The sequence below is a fragment of the Delphinapterus leucas genome, chromosome 14 (assembly GCF_059928025.1).
Source record: "Delphinapterus leucas isolate spDelLeu-1000000601 "Yukka" chromosome 14, BTC_Dleu_Yukka2, whole genome shotgun sequence".
Taxonomy (NCBI): domain Eukaryota; kingdom Metazoa; phylum Chordata; class Mammalia; order Artiodactyla; family Monodontidae; genus Delphinapterus; species Delphinapterus leucas.
In genome coordinates this window covers 66187281-66215191 of record NC_143142.1, presented here as the reverse complement: position 1 = coordinate 66215191, position 27911 = coordinate 66187281, and the positions used below count along the sequence as shown (strand labels likewise).

Sequence of the window (27911 nt, the reverse complement as noted above, 5' to 3'; positions counted from 1 at the left end):
TTTTATTACTGATGTCCCTAGAGCTGTTTCTTGTCCTGGGCTCAGGGATCATGGAAGCTTGCTCCTGATCCATGAGTGGGGCTGGAAGTGCCGTCCCAGGCCTTTGGAGACTGGCTTTATGCAAAGTTGTTTTTTTTAAAATTTATTTATTTTTGGCTGCGTTGGGTCTTTTTTCCTGCGTGTGAGCTTTCTCGAGTTGCGGCGAGCGGGTCTACTCTTCCTTGCGGTGCGCGGGCTTCTCATTGCAGTGGCTTCTCTTGTTTTGGAGCTTGGGCTCTAGGCACGCAGGCTTCAGTAGTTATGGCACACAGGTTCAGTAGTTGTGCCGCACGGGCTCTAGAGCGCAGCATCAGTAGTTATGGTGCATGGGCTTAGTTGCTCCGCGGCATGTGGTATCATCCCAGACCAGGGCTCGAACCCATGTCCCCTGCATTGGCAGGCGGATTCTAAACTACTGCGCCACCAGGGAGAAGGCTGTTATGGGGACATATCTCTCCACGTGTTACCGGGGGATTGCTAGTGAAAGAAAAGTAGCCCCATCTTTCGTGGAGTGATACCAGTTGTTGTATGTCCTGTAGCTGAGAACTTTGGTCTCTTAGGACCACAGGAATGTGGTATGATTATTCTTAGGATTCTGTCCTAGACTTTCAAGTTTTGTTAATTAAATTTGACCCATTCTCAATCATCTAGGAAAACATTATTGCACTTATTAGAAATCCCTTTATTTTAATTCAATGTCTAAGTCCTGGAGACATGGGGAAGCTGGGCAGGGTCTGGATGGGACATGGAAGGAGTTATGGTGTTGCATTATTTCTTCCTCTTGTCATCTCTGATTAGTTGTAGCTGGAAACATTCCAAGCCTGTTTTTTTTTCTCCAGAGTAGACGGGGATCAGGTAATAGTTATCTTTAAAAAGGAAACAACACCCCTAAAACATTACATGTTAACTCACCCTTGTATACCCATTCAGAATCCTCACCAGATTTGCAGAAAATCCATTCACTGCTCCTAAAAATCCCCCAACATGTTACAGGAACAGATATCTGATAATGGTGATTTAAATATTGGAGTAGGTTATTTAGTAGTTCTAGAATGTTCTGTAAGATTTTGAAGCCAGACTGATGACTAGGCTTCAGCAGTAAACTGTCAGGTCTGTGAGGATAGGGACACTGTTTTTTTGCTATGGTCTTTCTAGAGCCTGGCACAGGGCATGGCCATGGTAGGTACTCAATACATATTTGATAAAATGGGAATAGAAGTTCTCTTTGAAAGAAAGAGGCTATATAACTGTCAGCCTCCCTTACGTAAGGCTAGTTGAGTCTAGCCTTAAGACTCAATTCCACAGACATCTTTTGAAGATTAGCCAAGGGCCCGCTCCTGTCTGAGTGTTATGAGGAGTGAGGGGGAAAGGCCTGAGGGGGCGAGAGTAGACTGCAATGAGCAGTCTAGGCTGTCACCCCACCTCAGGGTCAGTGGAGAGCTGTTGTCACTCGTAGGACAGGTATGGTGGAGCAGAGGACAGAGGCGCAGGTGTGGAGTCAGGTGTAAATGACAGGTAAGTGCACACTGAGGTGTGGCGCCTGCAGTGGGCCTGCAAATCACGGAGTCCGAAGGGGTGCCGACAGTGACATCGGCTTTGTTCCCCTTCTGTACTGGTGAGGAAACTGAGGCTCAGAGCAGGAAAGCGACTTGTACAAGATCAAACAACCTGTTCGTGGTAGAGTCCAGAGTAGAACCTGGGTCTTCTGGCTTTTAGTCCTTTTTTTCCCCCCGGTATCTGTGATTTTCAAATGCCCTGTGGAGCAACGAGGAGCCTCCTGGGTGGGGAAAGGGGGCAGGTAGCTAACCACGTATATCTTCTCCTAAGGAAGGTTCTATTGATATTTATCCGTAGATCTCTGAAAGCACTGCATGGGCTTCACTGAGGAGGTGGCCACATGCTCCAGCTGTTGAAGTAGCGCCGACATTGCTGGTTGCCCTGGCACCTCCCAGCCTTCATTATCATCACATTTTTGCTCCCAGATGTGGTGACACTGATCCCTCAAGAAGGATGAGCTCTTATTCCTGCTCTGGTCCTTCAGCTCTTTGCCAAGTTCCCTCTAGGGCAGTGTGAGTTGAGCCTTCTGAAGGAGTCAGCTGACACTTGAACATGCTTGTCCAGCTTGGACAAATGTCTGAATTGGGAGTGGGTTATGTAACTTTATTACATAAACCTGATTCTCCCCCAGGCCTCAGTTACCCCTTAATTAGAAGCCAGTTGGCCTCAGAAACCTGGCTGCCCCTCTGGGCTCTTTGAGTATTGTCTGGGTACCTGTCACATGATGAGCTTTCCTAAGTGATATCTTGGTGACCTGGACGAGCTAGTGCAGCTTTGGAAGGTGCACTGAGAAGTATTAGGCAAGTCAGCATTGCTGTGACGTTCCAGCACGTGATTTTTCTGCTGATTCATTTTTATCATTATTTTCCAAAAACATCAGTATGATAGTTTGGAAATTTAATACATGGTCCTTCACTAGGGATAGTTTGAGAAGGTCTAAATCATCTAAAGCCTTACCTTGAATTTAGTAATCATAATAGTTAACACACATAAATCATATGCTCAGTTAGGCTTTATGGTTTGCTTTGAACTTTTTTTTTTTTTTTTTTTTTTTTTTTTGCAGTACGCGGGCCTCTCACTGCTGTGGCCTCTCCCGTTGTGGAGCACAGGCTCCGGACGCACAGGCTCAGCGGCATGGCTCACGGGCCCAGCTGCTCTGTGGCATGTGGGATCTTCCCGGACCGGGGCACGAACCCGTGTCCCCTGCATCGGCAGGCGGACTCCCAACCACTGCGCCACCAGGGAAACCCTGAACATGTTTTTTAATCCTTCTGATCTCCCTGTGAGGGCGGTACTCCAGGAGACGAGTATCCCTGGCTCACAAGCAGAATCTGGGCCTTCAAACGGGTGGGAAAGGGCAGTGTGGGGCCTTGACATCAGGCCTGCTGCCTTCAGAGCGTGGCCTGCGCTGAGCCCCTGAGCTGGGCTGGGCTTGGGAGGGGCTCACGTGCTGGTCCACAGGTTTGTTCCCAGGTCTGAGCTGTGGCCCTGCACTGCCCTGGACTTCACGGCGGAGGCGGGTCTGCATCTCCCACTCTTCTTTTGCCTTCCTCCTGCCTCGCTGGTTTGTGCTCATGGAACAAGTGGCAATGAGAAGACTGTTTCTTGGACTAAATGACAGCAATTGCCCCTCATTCTTACTGAACATGTCTTTTTTTGGTCTTAATGTAATGCTTTCTGCTGAGGTTTTAGGGAAGACAGACCCGCCCCCCCCATAGAAATGGGTTCTGTAGGTGCAGGTGCCCATCTATAAGAGATGGCAGTTGGCACTTTTGCCTTCCTCTTTTCTGATGCCAACTGTCGCTTCCTCTCTGTCAGTATGTGGGACAGCAGGCCTGCTTGGGGAGAGTGATTGGAGAGTGGGCAAAGGCCTCGTAGGAGTCCAGTAGCTGAAGGCTTGGCCCCATGTGAGACGTGGGCTTCCTTTCTCTTTCTTCCTTTGGGAAGCTGTGACTTGACTTCTGTGCATTCTCCAAATTTTATGTAGCATAAATTCAGTATTTGAATAGCATGCTTTAAAAAAACCAATTTCTACCACCTTTTCCTTATACCTGTGCCTCAGTTTATTCATCTGTAAAATGGTGATAATTGCCACTGCTTGCTTCATAGGGCCAAATGAAGTAACAGCCTGGTGTGTTGGGTGTTTTAAAGAGAGGAGGCAAAGACCGCGAAATCAAGCTCAAGTGGCAGATAGATTTTAATGCTATAAATGGGGCTGTGAGATGGAAGTTTAATCTTTTGCAATCTGATCTCATTTGTTCAGTCTCAGGACTTAGCTTGGGAAATCGATAAAATGAGTTAATTGTGTGTTCTCTTTTTTCCATTGGTGTAGCAGCTCTTTAGGCTTTGGACAAAAGCTAAACTCCCATGTACTTAAAGAAAAATAGCATTTGAGATGCCTGGGAGATAAGAACTGGCTCTCAGCCAGGACGATAATGAAAGCCAGGCAGGAGAGTGGGGAGGAGGGCCATTTAGAAGGCGCCCCCCGATGAAGTCTGCCGTGATGAACCCCTGCACTGACTTCAGTCTTCATGGGCCTCGCAGCACCTACCTCTGGGTAGTCGATGCATTTTGGGACATTCTTTAATGTACAGAAACAAATTGCAATTTCCTATCTGAACCTGATAATTACGAGGCCACACTTGATGTTCAGACATAAAGAAAAGGAAATAGGAGCTCTCTGACTTGAATAATTAAACCACATCAGAGCAGCGAGTGTTCCATAGCCCCGTGATGAGCTTTTTCTCTGAAGTTCATTTGTCCCTAATCTTTAGCACAAATGTAAAATGTAGTTGTCTGCCTCCAAATCATGGTGAGCCTTGCAGTAAAGTTGGCAGAATTTGTTACAGCAGCAGCAGGGAGGCATCCGTGACTCTTGGGAGAGGTCAGGCTTCTGGTGTTAGGTCGGAGCAGTGCTTGAAATGGCTTCAGAATGGTAAGCTTCCTGAGGGCAGGAGCTTTTGTCTGTTTTGTCCACTGTTCTATGCCCAGTGCTTAGAGCAATGCTGGCCACAGCGGTGCTGAGCAGATATTTTTTGGAGCGAGTGCGTGGGAGCTTTAGAAAGTGCCTCATTACATTCAGCAGTGTTGGTAGTGGGGGCAGGGGGCTAGAGGCACAGCTGAAACAATCTCTTTGGGAAACAACTATTAAATCCTGGTGATGGGAAAGGGCTCCAATGTACATTATTCATAAGCAGCCACTCAGCTTCCATGTAACCTTGATTAAATGAAATGATTTGAAAGTGTAATATTGGTAGTAATATGCTTGGGTGTTTGAGATTGGGTGATTGCTGTTGCATTAATAAATGTCTTACTGAAATAAATGACCCAGTTTGTTTTAATACAACAACATTGTTGTAGCGCAAGTAGAAAGCCACTCAGTTGGGCGTTACACTGTTGCAAATTGGTTCATTTTCATAAGTGTCGTGACAATGGGGATTTGATTATTGTCATTAGTCATTGTTATTTGTTGTCTTGGATCAAACAGTTGAGCTTCTGCCTGCCAGTTTAGAAACATCCAGTTCATTGGGGAGTTTATCTCTCTGATGGAAGTATGTATACGGGGTATTTGGGACTGGAAGGGCCTGATATCTGCTTGGGTCAGACAGAAAAGGGTTTTCACAGGGAATAACTCTGTCAAGTATCACACACAGTGGGCGATCAAAGGAAGACACTGCTGCCGGTGCTCTGCTGGTTAAGGTGCCATGGTGTCTTCAAGCCTGGGTGCATGGGTGTCCCCTACTGTGTGTCTGCCAGTGGAGTCCAGTTTGGTGGGTACAGGTGGATGGGTGGCTCAGTAGGAGTCCTGTCTTTGCCTCTTGGTGAGACATCTCAGTGTTGATGCTATACTTACTGTGATGGGTCAGTACCGTCACTGTCGTGTACAAAGGACTCTGTGTTTATCCTATAGCGGTGTTTCTCAGTGAGGCTCTTGGAGCACCCGTAATAGAGTCACTTAGGTTGTGTGAAATGTGGACTCGTAGAACCATCCCAGATCCTCTGGAGAAGCACTTTGGTCCTCTTTATTTTGCTTTCCTCCATGGAAAAGCCTTGGTGGGCTTTTGGGCCTTGCTACCTCATTTCCATCTTGTCTCCTCTCTGTTGTCACTTCCTTGGAAAGTCGTCTCTGACTACTCTGTCTGAAATAGCACGCTTGGTTCCCCCATTTGGGTTGTTTCCAAGCCCCTTACCATGCTTTACTTCTCTCTGTAGCAGCTATCTGTGTATCTGATTTTGTCTCTCTCGTCTACTAGAATGTGAGTTCTCTGAGTGCAGGGATCCTGTCTTTTCCTCCTCTCATACCCCATTGCCTAGGGCCTGCCTGGCAAATAGTAGGTGCTCCATAAATGCATTGCATGAAGGTCTCCAGATGACTCTTGTGTGTGCTCAAGTTGCCTTATAGGAAGAGGGGGGATGAGTTTGTAAGAGATAGTTCTTCAGTAGGTTAAAGAAATGGTGGAGGGCATCCCTGGTAGCGCAGTGGTTGGGAGTCCACCTGCCGATGCAGGGGACACAGGTTCGTGGCCCGGTCTGGGAGGATCCCACTGCCGCAGGGCGGCTGGGCCTGTGAGCCATGGCCGCTGGGCCTGCGCGTCCGGAGCCTGTGCTCCGCACGGGAGAGGCCACGACAGTGAGAGGCCCGCGTACTGAAAAAAAAAAAAAAAAAAAAAAAAGAAATGGTGGAAAAGACTAGAAACTCAAGTTCTAATGTTAATAAGCTTGCAGTTTTACCGTAATGAGATAACTTTACCATTGTGAACCGCAGAGAATTTAAGGACCTTAATAACTACTGGTGGTAATTGCAAAACTTTCTGCAGACATACGGCAATAGATGAAACAATAATGGCCATTATAGATCTTAGTTATGACTGACCCCTTAAGGAAGATAGGGTTTTAGCAGATTCCTGGTTCTTTTGAGTTCTGTCTCAACTAATTTATCCCAGAGAACATGAATTTGAGGGAAAGATGCAACCTGTCTTGAGAGCTCACACCAGAGCTTGCAAAGAGGACATAACCCAGAAGGATCTGTTCTCCTGTCTACTAATTTAAATTATAGTCTTGAAGTCAGGTGCATCTCTGTTTCAATCTATGACTGATCAGTGCCCTTTGCAGGGTAGGGACTTGGTGGTTTTATGAATAGAATTTGCTTCTGTAAAATAATCAGTTTAAATCCTTTTATTTGACAACTCGAGCAAGAAACTCTACTGATTGTAAATGATGGTAGTGATGCCTTTAGCGCTGGCCTCACTGCGTCCCTTTGAGTTGGTAGTGGTTAAACTGAGGTGCCAACAATACTGTGAATAGAAGGCACGGCCTCGGTTCCCACAGTAGTAATCTTGGAGCTGATCTAATCTGAGTATTCTTTCTTTCTTCTTTTTGCCATTTCCTTACTTAATAGGATCTCCACCAAAGAATGAAAATCTTAACAGAGCTGGTCCAGAGGCAATATGTGACATAATCCTGAAAAGAAATCTCAGTATTGTAGAAACCTCATTATTGTGAGCATTTATTTAAAAGTAGCTCTCGTATCTGCTGCTATTCTGTTAGTAGTGCACTATGATTGTAGGATCTTTTTCTGATGTATTTGTGTAGAGTAAGGCATTCTCTAATCTGAATCCAGAGGTGTGTGGCTTTGTGTTTTCTCCCTTTACCATATTTTAAACTGTATATATATATATGTGTGTGTGTATATATATGTGTGTGTGTGTGTATGTGTATATAATTTTGTTGTTGACATTTTCAAGGTCTTCCAGGTGGTTAATATTGCTAATAAACCCATCCTCACCAATCTGTGCTACAGACATCTTTGGAAATTCTTTACTAATGGAGTAAAGGTTTGGTTCCTTAACTTCCATCTTCAGTAGATCCTATAAAGGGTCTGCATTTACAGAGGGACTGGCTGGTTTGAGTGACACATGTTTAGGGATTTTAAAAAAAAGAGCACATTTGGGCTTCCCTGGTGGCACAGTGGTTGAGAGTCAGCCTGCCGATGCAGGGGACACGGGTTCGTGCCCCAGTCCACGAAGATCCCATGTGCCGCGGAGCGGCTGGGCCCGTGAGCCATGGCCGCTGAGCCTGCGCGTCCAGAGCCTGTGCTCCGCAACGGGAGAGGCCACAGCAGTGAGAGGCCCGCGTACAGCAAAAAAAAAAAACAAAAAACAAAACAAAGAAAAAAACAGCACATTTGACTGACTCAGGAGGAAAGGCAAGGGTGGATTCAGAGCCTTGCTTTGGAGTCCTACAGATCCAGGGTCAAATCCTGGCTCTGGTAATTTTTAGTATGCTTGGCAGGGTGTTTAATCTTGCCAATTAATTACCCCACTTTCTTAGGTAAACTGAGAGTAAATACTATTTTATTCATTCAAATACCAACTGCTGGGGATACCGAGAGCAAATGGTGGGCGATGGCTCCAGCCCACATGGCGCTTACATCAAAGTGAGGCAGACAAACAAGATAAAGTATTTAGTTCCTAGACACTGTTAAGTGCTGGGGTGAGGTCGGGGTGGGGAATGAAGCCGAGAAGAGAAACATGCGGCGGGGAGAGAGGAGTGATGGTGCGATTTGAGGCTGTGCTGAGAAGTTCCCCTTTGGGCAAAGACTTGAAGCAGGTGAGGGAGCAAGCAGTGTGGATATCTGGAAGAAGAACATTCCAGACAGAGTAACAGCAAGAGCCCAGGCCCGAGGTGCAGTGGGCCTGGGAGTTTTGAGGAACAGCAAGGAAGCCTGTGGCTGGAGCTGAGTTGGGAGAGTAGGATGTGAGCTCAGAGAGGGGGCACAGGCCAGATCGTGTGGGGTTTTGGAGACCATTGCAAGGCTTTGGACTTTTACTCCAAGATGAGGAATAAGTGGAAGATTTTGAGCAGGACAATGACACTATCTGTCCTCGTTTTCACATGACTTTAAGGTTCTTTTGAGAATTTGCATTTGTGTATGAAGGGCACCTGGCATGCAGTAGGCATCCTGTAAGACGATTCACTGGAATGCTGCTGTTAGTAGGATAAGGACGAAAGCCTTGTTCTTGTCCACTAAGCCCTGCCACCTTTGAAAAAGTCACTATTGGTGGACCTGGTGTGGGTAAGGTTGGCAAGCTGCTGATCTGGAGAGCATGTTGTACAGGACTTAACTCTTCTGGGGGCGTTTTTCAAGATTTGTGGCTGCTTCTCTCCCTACTTGGGTGCCCAGCATTCATGGTTCTTCCCTCTGGTCCTGTAACACATTCTGCTTTAATAGGAAGGTATGGGGTCTGTTATTTAGACTCTGGTCTTGATTGAGTTGTCATGTGCCTGTGTATTGACTTTGGAAACTTCCTCATCGTGGTTTTTAGAGCAGTGGAAGCTGTGTATGGGAGAGGTAAGTGTAGGCAGGGTTTCTAGGGCCTTAACTAGTGCCAGTGACCAGTTAGCCCTGGCCCATGTAGCTAACCTCAGAGTCATCAGCCCAGTGACTTTATTCTTCTTGGAGCCTTGGTCAGAGAGAATCAAGTTCTAGCACGTGGGACCCTTCAAAGCCAGGTGCAGTGTATTGTGTGAAAGGAAAGAAAAGCGTACCTCTCCTCTTACGGGAATAGCCCAGCTCTGTGCTGGAAGCAACACACGGAGCCTCATGTTAGACTTGAATAATTAAGAACTGGTTAGGGTGAAGGTTATTGATCAATTTCTGTCTGTATACCTGGTATCATTAGCAGTAGAGTTACTACTTATTCTTATTGATTCAGATTTATTAGCAAATAGCAAGACTTTATTTTTAGGACCTGATTTGTGTGCCACTAAGGAAGCACTGTGGATTGCTGAGGATTTGTGTTTGTAGGAGGACCACCTGCATGATTCCCCATTTCTTGGCTTTTTAGAAACATCCGGCCAGTGAAGCCTGCTTGGAGAAGGGGTCATGTTCCTACCTTGGATACTCAGATATTTTCATTACAGTCATGTTGAAATTGTGTGGAGTCCGTTGATTCAGTGTTGATGTTAAAACACAGGAGAGATACCCTTCAGTATTTAACATAGACCAACACGTTGCGGTATATTCATACAACGGACCAGCACACTACAGCTAAAACAAACTTGAGCTACACACAGTAACGTGAGTGGATCCCACTTTACGCAGAGCCAAAGAAGCAAGACACAAAGCAATACAAGCTCTGTGCAGTTCAGCTATAGACAAAGCTCAGCTCTGTCATTCAGAGATTCTTATATAAGTGGGAATTATTTGAAAAGAGGTTAGTGGTTCGCCTTTAGAGGGAGGGGCACTAGTGTTCTTGGCTGGGGCTGTAGCTACACAGATACTTCCTAATAGTTATTCTCTACGTGTGTGTATGCTGTGTGAGCTCTAGCATACACAATTTTAAAAGTACGTGAAAACCTGGAGAGAATGCTGGAGTCCCGAGGCTGGTTGCTGGCACTAAAAAGCTGTGTGACCAGAGCCAGTCTCTGAACCTGTTTGTGTTTCAGTTTTGTATCTGTAAGTTGAGGGGGTGGAATTGAATTTGGGGTCTTGTCCAATTTTAGCATCGAAACTCTTTCTCAAACTCAATCTTAAGTGAAGCTCAAGATGAAAGAAGGTCGTGGCCTGATGGGTTGTCTGAGCCCCCATACCTCTGGTCTTGGGTGGCTCTTGGAGCCCTGGGAGTACCCTAGAGTTTGAGGAAACCCAAACCCAGTGATCTCCAAGGTAACCTCCAGCTGTGAAAAGTACATGATTCAGAATCAGGGCAGCCTTGGTTCCCATAATGGGTTCGTTCCCACTGCTGGGCTGTTTAGGGTGGGATGTTCTCCTCCCTTTGAATCCTCCCTCAGTGAAGGCAGCAGAGTGAGGCTTGGTCAGCGAGCATTTCTCCAGGGCTTGCTGAATGGGGTGGGGGAGATGGAGGGTTACAGGACCACACCTCACCCAGGAGAAGCTGAGGAGACAGACTTGTCTGACAGCAGACCTTGAGCTCGTACTGTGAACTAGGCCTTGAGGATGCGGCAGTGAATAAGATGCTCTGCCTTCTCAGCCTTGCGTTTAGTGGCGGATGCAGACATGTTGACTGACAACATGGGGTCATGGGGCCTGTGAAAGGGGCAGTGCGGAGGAGGAGGGATGTATACCTCAGGTTTGGGAATTGGACCGTTTCTCAGGGGAAGTGAAACCCAGGCTGCAGTACCTGCAGGTGGGAGTAGCCAGACAATGGGAGGAAGGGGTGGGAGAGCGTTCCAGGCAGAGGGAGGGCCTAGGAGAGAAAGCATGGTGCAGTCAGGGAAGCGAAACTAGTGTTATTTCCAAGGTGGAAATGGTTAGAGACCTTGTAGATGCACGAGAAGTCGGTCCTGAGAGCCGTGGAGAGATCGTTGAAGAGTTCTGAGCAACGGAGGGAAATGATGAGATTTATATTTTGAAACATCACTTTGGCTGCACTAAGGAGGATGGATTGATGTGGGGGCCAAGCTAAAGGCCAAGGGTCCACTGCTTAACCCTAGTGAGAAAAGGGGCCACCTGAGCAGGGGTATTGGTGTGGCGGGGGAAGAGAAATGGTGAACAGATTCAGGAGAATTGAGGATCTGCTTGCATTAACAAGGCAGAGGGGTAGTCAGTAGAGTGTCGAGGCTTTTTACCTGGGCTCCTGGGAGGATGGCACCCCTCTCTGAGACAGGGAACAGAAGCAAGGGGGGCTTGGGGCTCCAGAGTGGGAGGAGATGAGCTCATTTTTGAATAGGATGAAGTCGGAGAGTCTGTAAGAAACAGCTGGAGAGGGTGACTAGGGTGGACTACATAAAAACGGGCCAGCTCATGAGAGTCTTTGAGAGTTAGCCTAGAGCTCTGTTGTCCTGCCAGAGTCACCAGGAGGAGCTGGCCTGGGAGGGCCGGGGTGGCACTTAAGGAAGTGACTCGGTGGCTTTGTCCTTAATTGATGTGTTTTCTCATGTTTCTGGGATTCTGTGTGGCTGGTCCAGAGCTCAAGGTTAAGGAGACCTTGCTCTATAGCCACACTGTTTTGGTTGATGGAAAGTAATGGTTTGAGACTCCAGGTTGTAATGACATCCTGGCTCCAACATTCTTTTGATCTTCACGACTGAGAGTCCCTCCAGATCCCACCATCCATCCTGACTGCCTGCCCAGCTCTGACATGCCCTGGGACAAGCAGCTGTTTCTCTGCTTCTTACCATGCAGTGCACCTCTCATTTATGCCCAAGTGGTAGTGACCGGCCTTGGTCTTGTTTCGTCATCCAGCCTCATCCTAGTCTGAATTCCTGCTTTTTTTTCACACCTCAGTCTGTAGGGAAACAGTTCTTTTCCTAAACCTCAGAAGACAAGTTTTTGCTTCCTACTACCAGCTATCCCTGTGTATGCCCTCTTCTCGAGTCCTCCTGGTATGTGGTCCTCAGAATGCTGCATTCCAACCTCTCCAGCTGAGCCTCAGCCTGCCCACAGGTGCTGCTTCTCTGGCCTTTTGTGGTTCTGGGATTGCCAGTGTTCACTGTGCATTCTGGCGGGGCTCTTGTCCATCTGCTTCCAGTTAGAAGATCAATAAGGGTAGATGCTACTTTTGGAGTCCACATCTGTCTGTGCACTCTCTGGATCAAAGAGTTGACCCCCAGGGCCCCGCAGAGGCCCGGCATGCTGATAACATGGCAGCCTGTCAACACGTTGCCTTGATTTTCATCTCTTACCATCTGTGTCATCAAATAGCTCCATCTCCACATTAGGTGTAGGATTCAAAAGCCGTGTGTCACCTGGGTTGCCCTCTTTCCTTTTCTCTTTCCAGATCTTATTTGTCTGATACGTTCACCCTCTGTTCTTCCTTCTGCAGGCACTAGGTGCTCAGGTGCTGCTTGGTTACTACAGTTGTATGCTCCTAAGAGTATGCCACTACCATGGAGAGTTTCGAATAGATCTCATAGATCAGGGGCCTTTGAGTCTCTTGGAGGTGCTCCTGCTTGGTGCTTGTGACTCCAGCGTAAAAGCCTGATGTGGTGAGAAATCCTTCTATTGGCTCTCCTTCCTGGAGTGTGGTGGCTGCTACTGCCCACCTCTGTTCTTGATCCCTGTTTGCCTGAGCGTGGTCCCCTGAGGAGTAGGGGGAGTGACCCTCAGCCTCTGTTCAGAAGCTGCAAACTACTTGTGTATCCTTAACATTTTTTCTGGTTGTAATCTGGTTTCCATTGGAGTATGCGCCTGTGAGGCCAGGTAAAAAGGTCAAAACTGTAGTGTTATAGAAATAAGTTCAGTGTCAAGGAGTGTGAATTATCATTTTTAAACTTGGGGAAAGGCTGTGAAAGATTTGTGTTTACTTAACTGAAGCTTAAGAGAGTGTGGTCTGTAATTGATTGTTATTAATGATATTATTAGTGAGGAACTTGTTTCATTGTTGTAGGAAACGCAAGAATGCCTTTTTTCCTGATTCCCACCCTATTTGAGCATTATTCTTCATCCAAGGAAAGATAAGAACCATCACAAAGATGAAAAATTTAATTATAATTTTTCATGGTGCCAACCTAAACTAAGTCAAATTAAAAAAAAAAAAAACTGGTACTTTTTACTAAGGAGGAGATTCTTACTACATAACATGTAAACCGTATTCCAGAATGATGCTTCCTGGTTGCTCTACCCATTTGGAACTCCATGCTCTGGTGGCAAATTATTAGTGAGGACCCACCAGATTTCAAAGGGCCATCTGGTTATAATGTTAGCAAGAGTTGTTAGGAGTTTGACTGGAATCTTTATAAAAAACCAAAAGGATTGAGATTTAAGGATTTTGAATAAGAGTAAGATTGTGAGATGCTGACAGTAACTTCCAGGGAGGGTTGAGCTAGAGAGTCTTTGTCTCCCCAGCCTCTGTGGTTTGGGCTGATAGAATATCCACACCAAAAACTAGTTAGAGATGGTGGCTTCAGGAATGGCTAGTCAGCACTCTGTTATGCTCAGATTCAGGACTGTTGGTAAGTTGTCGAGGTCATGATGTTGCCAAAATGCCAAGATGGCTCTGAGTCTGAAAAGCAGGCCACGTGGTCTGCTAACCAAAGGATGCTTACAGGAAGCCCAAGGTGAACCTGCAGTCCTGAGCACAGGCAGACAAGGAGGGGTGGGGCAGGAGAGAAAGGAGAGAGGGCAGAGTTTGTTTCAAGAGTGTAATAACTCCACCTGCTGATAACATCCAATCCTTTGGATTAACTACTCTTCTCCTTTGAGGGAGGAATGAGTTTGGGGTGAAGTAAGACAAAAGACTGCCTCCTCACTGCTCCCTGGAGAGGGCAGAAAAGACTCTTACGGGCTGAAGCAGAAAATGGGGAGAGGAAAGAAAGGCCTTTGAGAAATTCTGGGCTGGCATGGGGCCATGCAGTTCTTTTGCCTTGGTGATTTGGGGAAAAGCTCAAACTATAGTGTGCATGCAGAACACCTGGGGATATTTTAAAATGGAGATTCTCATTCATTGGGTCTGGGTTGGAGATTCTGCATTTTTAAGAAGCTCCCAGGTGTTGCTGCTGCTGCTTCTGGTGTGTGAACCATACTTGGAATAGCCGGCTTCTGATCCATTCCTCTGGGCCATGCTGGACTGGATTACTGCTATAACAGCCTTTGCCCTGTATCAAGGTCACTTACTAATTGCAGACTCTCCCTCTGGCTTAGTATTCCTAATATGCGTCCATCTCTACATCTCTAGCTTCTCAGTGGGTCTGTGCAGCGCTGGACCATTGGGAAGGCTTGTTACCTGGCTCTTCTTCATCTGGGCTACATTCCTTCTGCGAGTTCTCTCTGAACGTTCTGCCTTTCTTTCCCCATGTTAAAACTGGGGGAGTGGTTTTTTAAGTTACTTTTAAAAAAAAAAAACTGTAGTGTGTGGCAGTCAAGATTGCCTTAGGACTTAAAGTGAAGATTGCATGCTACAGAGATGATATGGTCAGGGACTCAAGGATGCCTGACTACTGCCTCGTAAGCACCTGTACTCTTCCCTGGGACCCTCTTAAGGAACAATTGCCAAATACTAAACAAAGTTCCACTAGATTTTGATTGGCCCCAAGCCCAGTGCCTTCCAAAGCAGAGTTCTGGGTTGGAGCATTGCAGTGTTTTGGGTGGTAGAAATGGCCTCAGCTCACCTGAGCCACATCCGTGTCTAGGGGTCTTACCATGCTCTGGTTGTGTCCCCTGCAAAGCAAAGACAGGAGGGAGAGAACAGAGAGGGCCTGACATTGAGGAGCCTTTATCTCCGGTTCAGTTTTGCTGATCCCTGGACCTGGAGGAGAGAAGGTGAAGAGAAGGGAGAAGCACCGTGTGTCACCTTAGGCTGCCAGTGACCATGTCCTAGTAGTAGTCAATGTCCTGGATCTAACCAGTTGGTATTATGTGCTTTGGGGAAAGAGTGAGGAACTAGGTGGAGAGGGTGGTAGGCACCTTTCATACTATGCAGGCCTTTTCCTATTGGGACATAATTTAAGGATAGCTCTGTGTACGGTAGCTGAAGTTTTCTTGTCAGTGGGCATACTGCTGCACGGTAGTTAACGCTTCAAAGATGCTCAGTGAAGCTGGGATTCCCGTGTGTGAAAAGGCATTCCCTCAAGCCCCCACGTGAGCAGCATCATGCATCACTGTCTTCAGTGTGGCAGCTCAGGAGAAGACAAGATCCTGATTTAGCAGAAGCTTATGTCACATAAAACACTTCGCTTTAACTATGACAAAGTGAAACTGAATTCGTCATTTAAGAATTTACTCTAGTGAATATCCAAACATGTGCTAATGTACAAGAGGACACTTGCTTCTCCCTTGCTGTCATTGGACCACACCTGCGTGTGGTTTTATGTTCTTCCTTAAGTTCCCAGCCAGGGCTTTGCTAAAACATCTGGGCCGTGAATCTTGGCTCTGAGTTTGGGAGACAACCACTAGGTTATGGGTGGTGAATCCCTCAAGGTGGGCTTAGGACACTGAGGGCCTGTGTGGACTATGGAGCCCTGGCCCTATGTCCAGTGTCTTCAGCCAGCCCAAGGAGCTCATGGCAGGCACATGGGGCCCTGTTGAATATTTGTCAGTATTTAGTTAGCCCTTTTGGTAGAGGATAACATTAATGTGTCCAGTGTTGGAGGCCCATTAGCATCAGTGAACCAAGTTGGGTTTGCAGGGGAAAAATAACTGCAAGATATCTTGTATTCCTCAGCTAACTGTTCTGTGAATGCACATAGGGGCAATTGCTGAAAGGATGTGCAGCTCCAACCCACCACTTAAAAGCAGCTCAAAGCTCAGCCAAAAATGTCTGTAGGGGGCTTCCCTGGTGGCGCAGTGGTAGAGAGTCCACCTGCCAATGCAGGGGACACGGGTTCGTGCCCCGGTCCTGGGAGATCCCACATGCCGCGGAGCGGCTGGGCCCGCGCTGAGCCTGCGCGTCCGGAGCCTGTGCTCCGCAACGGGAGAGGCCACAACAATGAGAGGCCCGCGTACCGCAAAAAAAAAAAAAAAATGTCACCCGTGGTTGAGACCTTCTCACTTAGGGTAAGGTCGTTGTGTTCTGGGATGAACCCTTGGAGGTGAGAATCCCAAGAGTCACCTGCATTTTACTCACCTAAGAGGCAAGGCTGCTGGCTCTGTATCTAAGCCAGGACTTCGGAAGTGGAAGGAAACTCAGACACCTTGTCAAGCTGCTGTTCTCTCATGTCTCCCTTGGCCTCTGCTGTGTGTATCACTGTTGCTGGACAACCAGTCCTGAAGCATGGTCTTCACATGTCACTGATCTGTTCTGGAGCCTCTGACAGCCTCTAGTGCTGAGAAGCCTCCCAAATCTGCCTTACCCGACCTGTCCAAACCCATTTCCCACTATTGCCTGACATGCATTTTCTGTTTCAGGTAGGTTTTCTTTTTCCTCCCCATATTTCAATTGTTTTTCTTCTGACCATTAGGTACAAAAGATAAGGACATAGAAAATGTCTTAAGTTGGAAATGTGCGACTTCAAACTTCATTAAGGAACTCCAGATTTAGACATGCTGGAATGTGTATTGCATCCACGGTTAGAGAAGGTGGATTAAATGCAAGCAAAATGGAGAAGCTGCGTTTCAAGCCTAAGCAGTTACTAAGGGTCGCTCTGCTCTTAGAGTTGTGCTTGGATCATTCATCTAGAGGCCACTGCTATCTATCCTTCACATTCATTCAGCGGAGGATAAAGGTGTGTAATACTGACGGTCAGTTGGGTGCTGAGGGAGGTACTTAGGGGGCAGATGGCCTCGGTGTCCTCGGGGTTTTTCGTCTTTAGTTGCAGGGCCTGTGTGGGTCGGGTTCCATGTTCTGACCTGCTCCCCTCTGGTGAAGATCTCTTCCCTGAGCCATTCCTTAGTTGACTTCTGTTGGTACCTGAGTTACCTGTGCCGCAGGAGCAGGTAGTTGAGAGTTACTGCACTGATCATCCAGGAGAGCTTACTACGTTGTCTGCCTTACGTTACCACGGTCTTCATTGGTTTACTCCTGTTTCTAAGTGTTTGGCCCTTTCCTTCTGTTTAACTCGCACCACCTCTGGCAGCCTTTTCCAGTTAATCAACCCCACTCCGTCGCACTTCCAGCCTGTACCCACGCTGTCGGAGGCTTAACTGTTTTTCAAAATTGAGTTGTAGTTTATAAGCTGCTTGAAGTGAGGGATGGTTTTTCCCCTTTATCTGTGTTTTCTTTATGATGATAGCTAGCTTGGTACTTGGTCCATATTTTAATATTGATTTCGATGGGGTCTTCGGGACATGTGATATGAATGTTATACTTTAATTGGAATCCAGAGAATGTGGCAACTAGGTTTGGAGCCTGTTCTCCAAAGCAACAATTGCTACTTGACACCTTGGCCCTTAAACAGTTTGAGCAGTAATGAAAGAAACAACTGATTTTAAGCAATGCAGTGTCTCTACAACTCTGAATATTGACTATTAAAGTATAGCTCTAGGTAAACACACAAACTGACTTGCTCGATGGAGAATGTTAGCTATAATAAGCAAATTACATTGTGGAGGAAGTGTTCATTAATTTTGCAGGGAATCATTTACTCTGATCTTGACAGGTGGTCTCTTGCCTGGACTTCAGTGGGGCTGGTTAGTCTTGTCCTTTCCTGGCTCACACCTCTAGCCTCTTAGGCAAAAACTGTATGTAGTTTCCCCTTTGTTGAGGATTGAGTATCAGTTTCGGTGGCTGCTGACTTTCCTTTGCCAATCCCAGGTTGTGCTGTCTTCAGTTTCATGTTTCTTTCACTGCCCCATCTCAGTTTCACTTGAATCTCAGTTTCACCAGGGCCTGTGATCTACTGCCCTGGTTTCTTTGTTGGCATTGAGTCCTTTGGCACCTGTGGCTGCTTCATGAGCTGTCAGGGGTTTGCCTCTAGACATTTCAAGGCTTGGGACTTGTGTTGGAGTTTCACTCTCCCTCCCTGACCACTGGCTTGTGTCATTTGATGATGCCTAATTTGGAACCTAAAACTTTTTGCCTGTTATATCTTCAAATCCATCATGCTTATTGCCTGGAAAATAAGCCCTATATTCTGCTGCTATAAAGTGATGAATGATTTTTAACAAATATATCAGAATTTACATGTTACAAGTTTTATTGCCGAGTGAAGTCATTTTAGGGCTATTCTAACCACGCGGCTATTGCTCAGGAAGTTTTGGAAGTTCTAATTGCGTTCAAGCCATCTTATAATTTACACATGGACCAAACACATTTCATCAGTACAACTAAATAAGTCTTTATTGAGCACTTTCGATGAGCCAGGTAGTGCAGTAGGTCTGAGACTCAAAAGAATGGTTCTGGCTGCTTTTGTGGAGCCTACAGTCTGGTTGATCATGGGCAGCCCTGGGACGGCGGGATGCACTGGCATGTGATGAGGGAGGCGACATGGATTCAAGAGGTTCATCTGTGTGGAATGGGTGTGGGAGGAAAGTCAGAGAAGGCTGAAGTCATGAAGAATGGGGAGGATTTCAGGAGGATAAGATAAGGGAGGGAGGGGCATTCCAGGAACAGGGAACCATACCAACAACCAGAAAGTCCAGGGCTTGCTCGAGAAATGGGATAATTCCATTGGACTGGCTGACTGCATGTGCAGTGACAGTTCCTCATCACACCAGCCCCCGGCCCCCGTGGGTGGGTGCCAGGTGAGGCTTTAGGGTCTGGGCTGGCTCAGCAGGGGTCTCCCAGAGCATCTGAGAGCAGATGTTGGTCAGAGATGGGGGGTATATTGTGGCCAAGCTGAGGAGCCAGCATAGAGTCCAGTGCTGGGCCCCTGGGCGAGTGGGAAGTTAGAGACTGAGGAGAGGAGGTGGGAACAGGACAGGAAGTAGGAATGCAAGGCAGGGTGCGGGTGTGTGTGTGTGTGTGTGTGTGTGTGTGTGTGTGTCAATTTTTAGGGATATTCAGTGTGAACGAGGCCAGAGGCAAAGGACTTACACTCATATAGAAGTGGGGATGATGCTGGGGAAGTGGGCATCTCATAAAGGTCAGACTGAACAAAGGAGAGAGTGGAGACAGTGGCCAGAGAGCACCAAGGGCCTTGAATAACAGCCTGAAAGAGGCTCTGGGAACCATTGATCCTTCTCAAACAAGGAGTGAAAGGCCAGACCTGTGTTTTAGGAAGGGGGATCTCCTAGCTATTGGTAGGATGGGTTGGAGAGGAGAGAGACTGAAGGCAAGGAGACCATAGCACTTAGCATCCTAAGTTTAAAGGCAAAGAATGCCTGAACCAAGATGATTCAAATGGGGAAAGGGAAAGGGTTGGTGTGGGAAGCAGGTGGGAAAGGGTTTGGTGACGGCTTAGGTACTGGGTGACCATATGTCCTTGTTTGCACCAGAGATGCACGGTTTATGCCTATTGACCTGGCATAGATGAATCATATGGAGCTGCCTTTCTGTAAGTCAAAAATGATCCTAGGTGGCCATTTCATATGCACCAACCTAACATTAAAAGGGCTTCCTTTCACTCTTAGAAGTGTCCCAGTTTGGGTAGTAAATTACTTGGTCATCTTAGTTAGAGGTCGGGAGATGAGGCAGAAGAAAGTTTTTTCCAAGGTTCTGAGCTTGGTGACCAGGAGAGTAGCCAGAAGTAATTAGAATTGGGAGGTGGGTGATACTGTCCTATCTTGTTCCCTAAATTTGGGACTGACTCACACCTTACTTTCAAGTAATTCCATTCTCACTAAAGATGGAACACACTTTGACCCCTGAGGATATGTGAAAACCAACAGCCCGTGAAGGTGGTTCGTGTAGGAACCATAACAGCCATTGTTCGGGCTCTTGGAAAACTACTTTGAATGACGTGACTCACATCTGGATGAGTAAGTTCTGGTGGGTGTGTTTGCACACGAGGCCCCCTGAACTGTGGACACTCCTCATACGGGTGGTCAGAGTAAGGGATTGGTCAGCCTAGGCCCCGGGGTTCATGCCCTTCTGTTCAGTGTTTATAGGCTCCGTTTCCCCAAGGCCAGCCAGCCTCGCAGATGCTGGTCCTTATTCACAACGAGGTCTGGGCATGGGTGTGTCCATGGCTTGGTGCAGACCCACCACCTGTATGAGGACAGCGCCCCTCTCACTCATGGAGCCCAGTGCACTTGCCTCCTTCATCATGGAAGCCAGTACCAAGCGTTGGGTGGAGAATCAGAAATGGCACTGTGATAAAGCTGCTTTTAGCCTTTTTACTCTCAAGATCTTGCTTCACTCCCTTTATTTCATGGGTTAACTACAGGCCCTGGTGTGCTGAGGAGGAAAACGCAAGTACGGGGTGGGCCAAAAGGTTTGCTCGTTTTTTTCTGTAAGATGGCTCTAGTATCACTTAGTTGTCTTTAACTTCATTTGAAACAATTTTGTTAGATTGTATGTGACAGTTGTCACATTAGCATGCATTTAAAAAAAGACATCAAAATTGGTGAATTTTTGTGTAGCCATTTTAATATTGAAGGTAGAAGAAAAAAGCAGCATTTTTGGCATATTATGCTTTGTTATTTCAAGAAAGGTAAAAACGCAACTGAAATGCAAAAGATTTGTGCAGTGTGTGGAGAAGGTTATGTGACTGATCGAATATGTCAAAAGTGATTTGTGAAGTTTCATGCTGGAGATTTCTCTCTGGACGACGCTCCACAGTCGGGTAGACCAGTTGAAGTTGATAGCAATCAAATTGAGGCATTAATTGAGAACAATCAACGTTATACCACGCGGGAAATAGCCAACATACTCAAAATATCCCAATCAAGCGTTGAAAATCATTTGCACCAGCTTGGTTATGTTCACCGCTTTGATGTTTGGGTTCCACTTAAGTTAAGCGAAAAAAACCTTCTTGACCGTATTTCCGTATGCGATTCTTTACTTAAACGTTCCATTTTTAAAACAAATTGTGATGGGCGATGAAAAGTGGATACTGTACAATAATGTGGAACGTAAGTGATCATGGGGCAATCGAAAGGAACCACCACCAACCACAGCAAAGGCCGGTCTTCATCCAAAGAAGGTGGTGATGTGTATATGGTGGGATTGGAAGGGAGTCCTCTGTTATGAGCTCCTTCCGGAAAACCAAAGGATTAATTCCAACAAGCACTGCTTCCAGTGAGACCAACTGAAAGCAGCACTCGACAAAAAACGTCCAGAATTAGTCAACAGAAAACACATAATCTTCCATCAGGATAACGTAAGACCGGATGTTCCTTTGATGACCGGGCAAAAACTGTTACAGCTTGGCTGGGAAGTTCGGATTCATCTGCTGTATTCACCAGACATTGCACCTTTGGATTTCCATTTATTTAGGTCTCTACAAAATTCTCTTAATGGAAAAAATTTCAATTCCCTGGAAGACTGTAACAGGCACCTGGAACAGTTCTTTGCTCAAAAAGATAAACAGTTTTGGAAAGATGGAATTATGAAGTTGCCTGAAAAATGACAGAGGCTAGTGGAACAAAAGGGTGGACACATTGTTGAATAAAGTTCTTGTTGAAAATGAAAAATGTGTCTTTTATTTTTACTAAAAAACTGCAGGCACTTTTGGCCAACCCATAATTACTCCTGCTTCTGTTTCACAGGTGGAATTACTGGCCATGCCATGGCATCCTTCTCCAAAGGATAAAATGGCTTTGTCAGGCAGACCATGATAGTAGAAGATAGTTTAGTGGGAGCACAGTTTTTGAAATGGGTACACTCCAGAGGGTCCTGCTGTGAGAAATGTTGTATACAAAGTGTTTAAAACTGACAGGTTTACCCTGGGAGGGGGAAGGGTAAGCTGGGACGAAGTGAGAGAGTGGCATGGATATATATACACTACCAAATGTAAAGTAGCTAGTGGGAAGCAGCCACATAGCACAGGGAGATCAGCTCAGTGCTTTGTGGCCACCTAGAAGGGTGGGATAGGGAGGGTGAGAGGGAGGAGACACAAGAGGAAGGAGATATGGGGATGTATGTATATGTATAGCTGATTCACTTTGTTATAAAGCAAAAACGAACACACCGTTGTAAAGCAATTATACTCCAATAAAGATGTTAAAGAAAAAAACCTGACAGGTTTTTTTATTACTGGACAGGTCCACAAACAACAGGTCCTAGCTTCAGTTTTTGGTAGCCTAATAGTTATAGAAAGAGTCAGTACCCCATCATGGGCGTTGTGTGTTACATACCAGGTGTGTGGGTGAAGAATTCTAAGAACACCAGAGTACTCAGTCTGTGTTAAATCTTTGATGAAGACAACACTGATCTGCATAGAGGTTTTTTTTGTTTTTTTTTTTGATAAATGTTCCCATGGGACAGTGGTATAGATTGAGGGTTAGCTCTGTAGTTTTCTCCTAGATGGCTTCTCCCTTCCCTTCAGAATGAACTACCCTTTTCTCTTTATTTCATTATGAAATCTTTAGTGTTTTCATTGAATTCTTTTTGACTACAAAAGAACTCGAGTATTATAGAAAATTAGGAAGATGCAGGAAACAATAGAGAGAATCAGGGTCATTCCTAATCTTACCACTCTTCCCCTTAACACGTTTCCTCCTTCCTTCTTCTAATCCCACCTGCTTGGAGATAAACTGTTAGGTTTTGTTGTAAACTTTCCAGACTAGCCGTTTGCATGCACAAACCATGTATCCAGAGATCCATGTTTTTTGTTTGTTTGTTTGTTTAACAAAATAAGCATCATACTGTATACGTTTTGTGACTTTTTCATTTAATATACCTTGATTATCTTTCCAAATCGTACGTATTCGTCTACTACTACATCTTAGTTACTACAGGATTCACATGGATGACTGTACAATATGTTTCCACCCCATGGTTGATGGAAATTTAGGCCAATTCTCAATTTGTACAATTATAAACCATGGTGCAGTTAATATCCCTATTAATTGACTTCATCATCAGGCTAGTGTTTTTGTAGGAGAGAACTCCTAGACTTGATCTGACGAGGTCAAGTTGCCCTCCAGGTTTAATCCATTTTGCTGTTCTGTGTGCTGCGTGACTGTGCCTGTTTCCTTACCTCTTGGCATTACACGTCTTTTAATATTTTGCAAAAACTTTTAGGTTAAAAAATGGTATCCTTCTGTTGAATGGTCATTCCTTGAATCATGAGTGAGGTTGAGCATCTTTTCGTATGTGGACTGGCTCTTTGAATTTCTTTGAATTGTCTATTGATAGGTTGTTAATATTTTGTTCCTGATTTATAGGAGCTTTGAGAATAAGGTATGAAATCTTTCTTTGTACATTTGAGAATTTAAAAAAAATATTCATTTATTTATTTGGCTGCGGCAGGGCTTAGTTGCAGCATGCGGGATCTACTTCCCTGACCAGGGATCGAACCCGGGCCCCCTGCAGTGGGAGCACGGAGTCTTAACCACTGGACCACCAGGGAAGTCCCTTGTGAATGTTTCTTATCTGTCATTTGTTTTTAAATTTGTTTATGGAGAGTCTTTAAAAAGAATGGTGTCAAATCTGTCTTTTTCCTTTATGGATTTTGAATTTTATGTCATGCTTATTTAGGCTTTGAAATTCTTCAAGTATTTTTGGAGCCCAACAGTCTTGATATTTATTCAGTGATGCAGTAAGTTAACTAATATTAGAGTATCTACTTGATGTGTTCTGTTCCTACTTATTAAAGCATCATTTCTTCCCCTCATTAATTTCACTTTGAGCTCCTGTATGTCAGAGGCGTTCATTCATTACAGCGGCTTTTTAGGAAATTGAATATCCCCCTTTTGGAAAACCTGAGAGTTATGGTCCAGCTAAGCATTTGACCAGCCTCTTCCAGGAACCTCATGGTTTCCATGGCACCTTTATAATCCTTTTATAAGGATCTTTGAGCAGACAGGGTGCTTTTTCGTTAAAAACTGACTCAGCCAAAGTCGTGGGTTTCAAACGCATCCTGCTTTCCTGAGGTTTGTTAGAACAAGTGCCCAGAGGCAGGAGCTCCCCACGCTAATCTCCCTTCCCCTTTAAGATGTGTGACCTTGGGTTTGTCACTTAACCTTTCTAGAGTCCTCTACTCATTTTTCAAATGCAGGACTCAGTCATCCCTTTTAATGCCTCTCCCGTCACTGTTTCTTGGTTTCATGATTCTTTTGAATTTCAGCTTAGGGCTGTGTCTCTGCTACTGTGGTTTTCTTGTCTGTCATTTCCCTCTTCTGATCTTTTCTTTCCATCTTTTGAGTCTCTTATTTGAAATCCCTTTAGGCAGGCAGTTATTCATTTGGATTCTTCTCTTTGTTTCTACAGGCCCTTAGATGTGTCTGCCTCATTTCCTGGGCTCTGTCTTTGCAGCTGAAATTAGAAACCTGAAGAAGCATAGCAGATGCTAGAATCTTATGAAGTAACAGGCCCAAAATAGCCCAAGTCCACTGGTAGAGGGCTTGGCTATAATTCCAGTGACAGCTCCTGATGGGGCTGACCTGACCAGATCCCCTGTTTCTCCTAGACTTTTGAGGATGGCCTCAGTACATCCTCACCCCCTTGGCCAAACCCTCGACTTTTGTAGTCCCATTTCCCCCATTTTTTCCTTTTAGTGTGTTAGTATTAAAGGGTTTGGGAAAATTTCAGTACCTGTGTGTAAATGGGAGTTCAAATCTACAGAAACTGCAAACAGTCACTGAACAGAAGTTGGGGTTGGGGGTACTCAGCTGTGGGTAGCAGGGTGCGGTGATAAGTCAGGTGGCCCTTGGGCATGTGGCTCATTTGATAAACAAATGGCTGCCCGTGTACCCTGAGAGCCTCCTGCACAAGGAGAGAAGCAGCCTGGAGTGATGGAAAGAAGGCAAAATAGGAACCAGATTTGAACCCCCCCAGTTTGGGGGCTACCAGTTGCTTTTTGTTTTAGGTACATCCCTTAACTTCTGAGTCTACCCATTTCATGGGGTGGTTGTAAGGATTAAGGGATAAGATTCGTGTATGCTGACTACTAGGAAGTGCTATCTATAAATGGTAATGATAGCTTTTTAGTACTTGTGGTGGTGACGGAATTACCAAGAATACAAGGATGGGTATGAAAATAAGTTGAATATGAGTAAAATCTGTAAATGTACTAGGAGACTTTATCTATAAAGTGCTAAAGAACTTGGGAGGTGAGAGCTTCTATCAATCTGTGGGTAGGAGGGGAACGCACAACATTTATATACTAAATATACTCATTGATCAATCAGAGCTGCTGTAAGATGGGCTGCCAGATATTTAACAATTCCTTTTTAAACCTCCAGTGCATTTGAATGATAGGATAGGACTTTGTCGAGTTTTCTTTGTCCAAGTGGTGAGTGACTGCAGTGTACCCACATGCACAGGTGGAGCCCTTACTAAGAATTCCCTTATCCTGGTGGCACAGAGATACCCAAGAACACCTGCTGATATGTGATTTGAATGCACTTCCTCATAGAAACATGTTTTCTATATTTTGGGTATATCGGCTGTGTGAGATGTCCTGGGAACTTATCACTTCTAGGATGGTTTCTATGGAAAAAGTGAATTCTGAGTTCCAGACTTAGAACTTAGAATACAGCTTGTTTGAATATTGATAAAGAAAACTCTCACTTAATGCTACAGGAGGATGTGCGACCATGTTATAAGTGAAGTGGCGATACAATGAGGTTCTCCCTAAATGGATCGAAGAGGTAGTAGCCCCACTGTGTTGCATTGTAACACGGGCCAGGTCAGTTGTAGGAAGACTTTGGTATCTAAGAGGCTAGGAAACTATTCTACTTTGATTTTAAACATTACATTTTGAAATCTTGGTTTAAGAAAATTACCTTAAAAGAAGGATAAAAAAAGGAAGGGGCAGCATCAGTAGCAGGAACAGCAACCGACCCGTGGTGGGGTGGTGGTGATTTCCTGGCTTCCTGTAAATGCTGGCTATAGAGCTTATGAATGTTGGTTGTTGAATTCTAGATTGATGTGGAGACAAACCCAGTAAGGGATGTTAGGTAACATCCCACAGCTGTTGTTTCCTGGATTCCCTGTCCATTTGGGCTATTGTAATAGAACACCATAGATTAAGCGGCTTTTAAACAACAGGAATGTATTTCTCCTTGTGGAGGCTGTGAGTCCATGATCAAGGCACTGGCAGATTCAGTGTCTGGTCAGGGGTGCTTCCTGTTTCATGGATAGCCATCTTCTCTCTGTGTCCTCAGATGTTGGAAGGGGAGAACTCTGGGCTCTTCAGCCCCTTATAAGGGCACTGATCCTGTTCATGGGGGCTCCACCCTCATGACCCAGTCACCTCCCAAAGACCCCACCTCCAAACACCATCACATTGGGAATTAGGTTTCAACATAATGAATTCTGGAAAGACACAAACATTCAGTCTGTATCACCCTGTCAGCAAGCAATGGGTTCGTTCTCGTGGGCAGACCTGAAGTCTGTCTTCCATGAACACCCTTTGTTAGTTTCCTTCAGAGGAGAAACTTTGGTTTGCTTTTTATATTTCTAACACTTGAATAAGGGTTCCTATAACTTGAGCTTTTGATAAACTCTAAAAACTAATACTTAAAAAGGAAACTGGTATGCCTTCTGGAAGATTGCTTTTGCTAGTGTAATGGACAGGAATAATAAAGATTAGCCAGGAATAATGGACATTTTAGAGAGACTTTTTCTCCCAAATGATATTACCAAGAAAGGGAGCAATAGAAATCAGTCAACAAGAATCTGTCAGGCACTAGCATATGCCTCTACTGGATTGAGGATTTTGGAAGAACCAAAGATGTATAATACACAATGCTTCTTCAAAAGTTTATCATATAGATAAGATAGATATGCAAAACAATGACTGGAAAAGACAGTATGAAATGAATTACTTTGCTACAAATCATTTTTGGAAGATGGGGGGGTATAAATTATACATACGTGAATCCATGCATTTTAAATGGCAATGTGCCCAAATGCATAATCCAGACAATTGGAGAAATTTAGTAATTTCTGAAGTACAGGCTCGAGCTGGTCTTTGAAGAGGGGCAGGACTAAAGGGTTATGCGAGAGGATATGTAAAACTGTAGATTAAAAAAATTCACTGTTCTATTTTATTCCTAATAAGCTAACCTGGTGTTACACAGAAAGGAACACAATTTTTGTTTTAAAGATTTTAGTCAGGGCTTCCCTGGTGGCGCAGTGGTTAAGAATCCACCTGCCGATGCAGGGGACACGGGTTCGAGCCCTGGTCTGGGAAGATCCCACATGCCGCGGAGCAACTAAACCCGTGTGCCGCAACTACTGAGCCTGCTCTCTAGAGCCTGTGAGCCACAACTACTGAGCCCACGTGCCACAACTACTGAAGCCCGTGTGCCTAGAGCCCGTGCTCCACAAGAGAAGCCACTGCAACGAGAAGCCCGCGCACCGCAACAAAGAGTAGCCCCTACTTGCCACACTAGAGAAAGCCTGCACATAGCAACGAAGACCCAACACAGCCAAAAGTAAATAAATAAATAAAAGATTTTAGTCACCTGAAAAGTATTTCGTCTATGTGGTTTCACCGGTGTGGCCACCTGTGTTTAAGCAGTGTCTGTGGTGGTAATACACGGACTCCACATCACTTATTTTTCTGATGTGTGTGGTAGCTGTTCCCTATATATCTGCCAAGTGAAGTTTTCTGAGGCTCAGTTCTGATGTCACCTTTATCTGGTTCAGAAACTTTCAGTAGGCTCCTAAAGCTTGAATTCCTCTGCCCCTGGAAAGGTGTTCTGGGTTCCTCCATGGTCCGCTACAATCCTGACTTCCCAGCCTTTTCCTTCTGCCTTTCTCTGCACACCCAGTCCACAGCCAGCCTTACTGCAGGTACCCCCTCACCCACACAGCTTGCTGTGTGTCCTACATGTGGGTCTCTTCCTGGTAGTCCCTGTCTCTGCGTGTTCAAATCTTGCATGCCCTTCAGAGCTTTGCTCAAATGTCAGTACTTCCATAAAG

The 27911-nt window shown here is 45.5% G+C and overlaps 1 protein-coding gene across 7 annotated transcripts in view; it reads left to right on the top strand.

Annotated features, from left to right (window-relative positions):
• MYO5B (myosin VB) overlaps positions 1-27911 on the top strand; it is a 387835-nt gene that overhangs the window by 91184 nt on the left and 268740 nt on the right. For 5 of the 7 annotated variants that reach the window (XR_016387637.1, XR_016387636.1, XM_089895168.1 and 2 more), the window contains exon 1: positions 14757-16719. The exons of 1 other annotated variant lie outside the window; for it this stretch is intronic. Coding sequence is in view for 4 of the 6 variants with exons in the window: in XM_089895168.1 (XP_089751294.1) it covers positions 16546-16719 (174 nt within the window). In the remaining 2 variants the exon portion in view is untranslated. Of the gene's footprint in view, positions 1-14755; positions 16720-27911 lie in introns of those variants that run through there. One more of the 7 variants, XM_089895171.1, reaches the window with a different exon arrangement.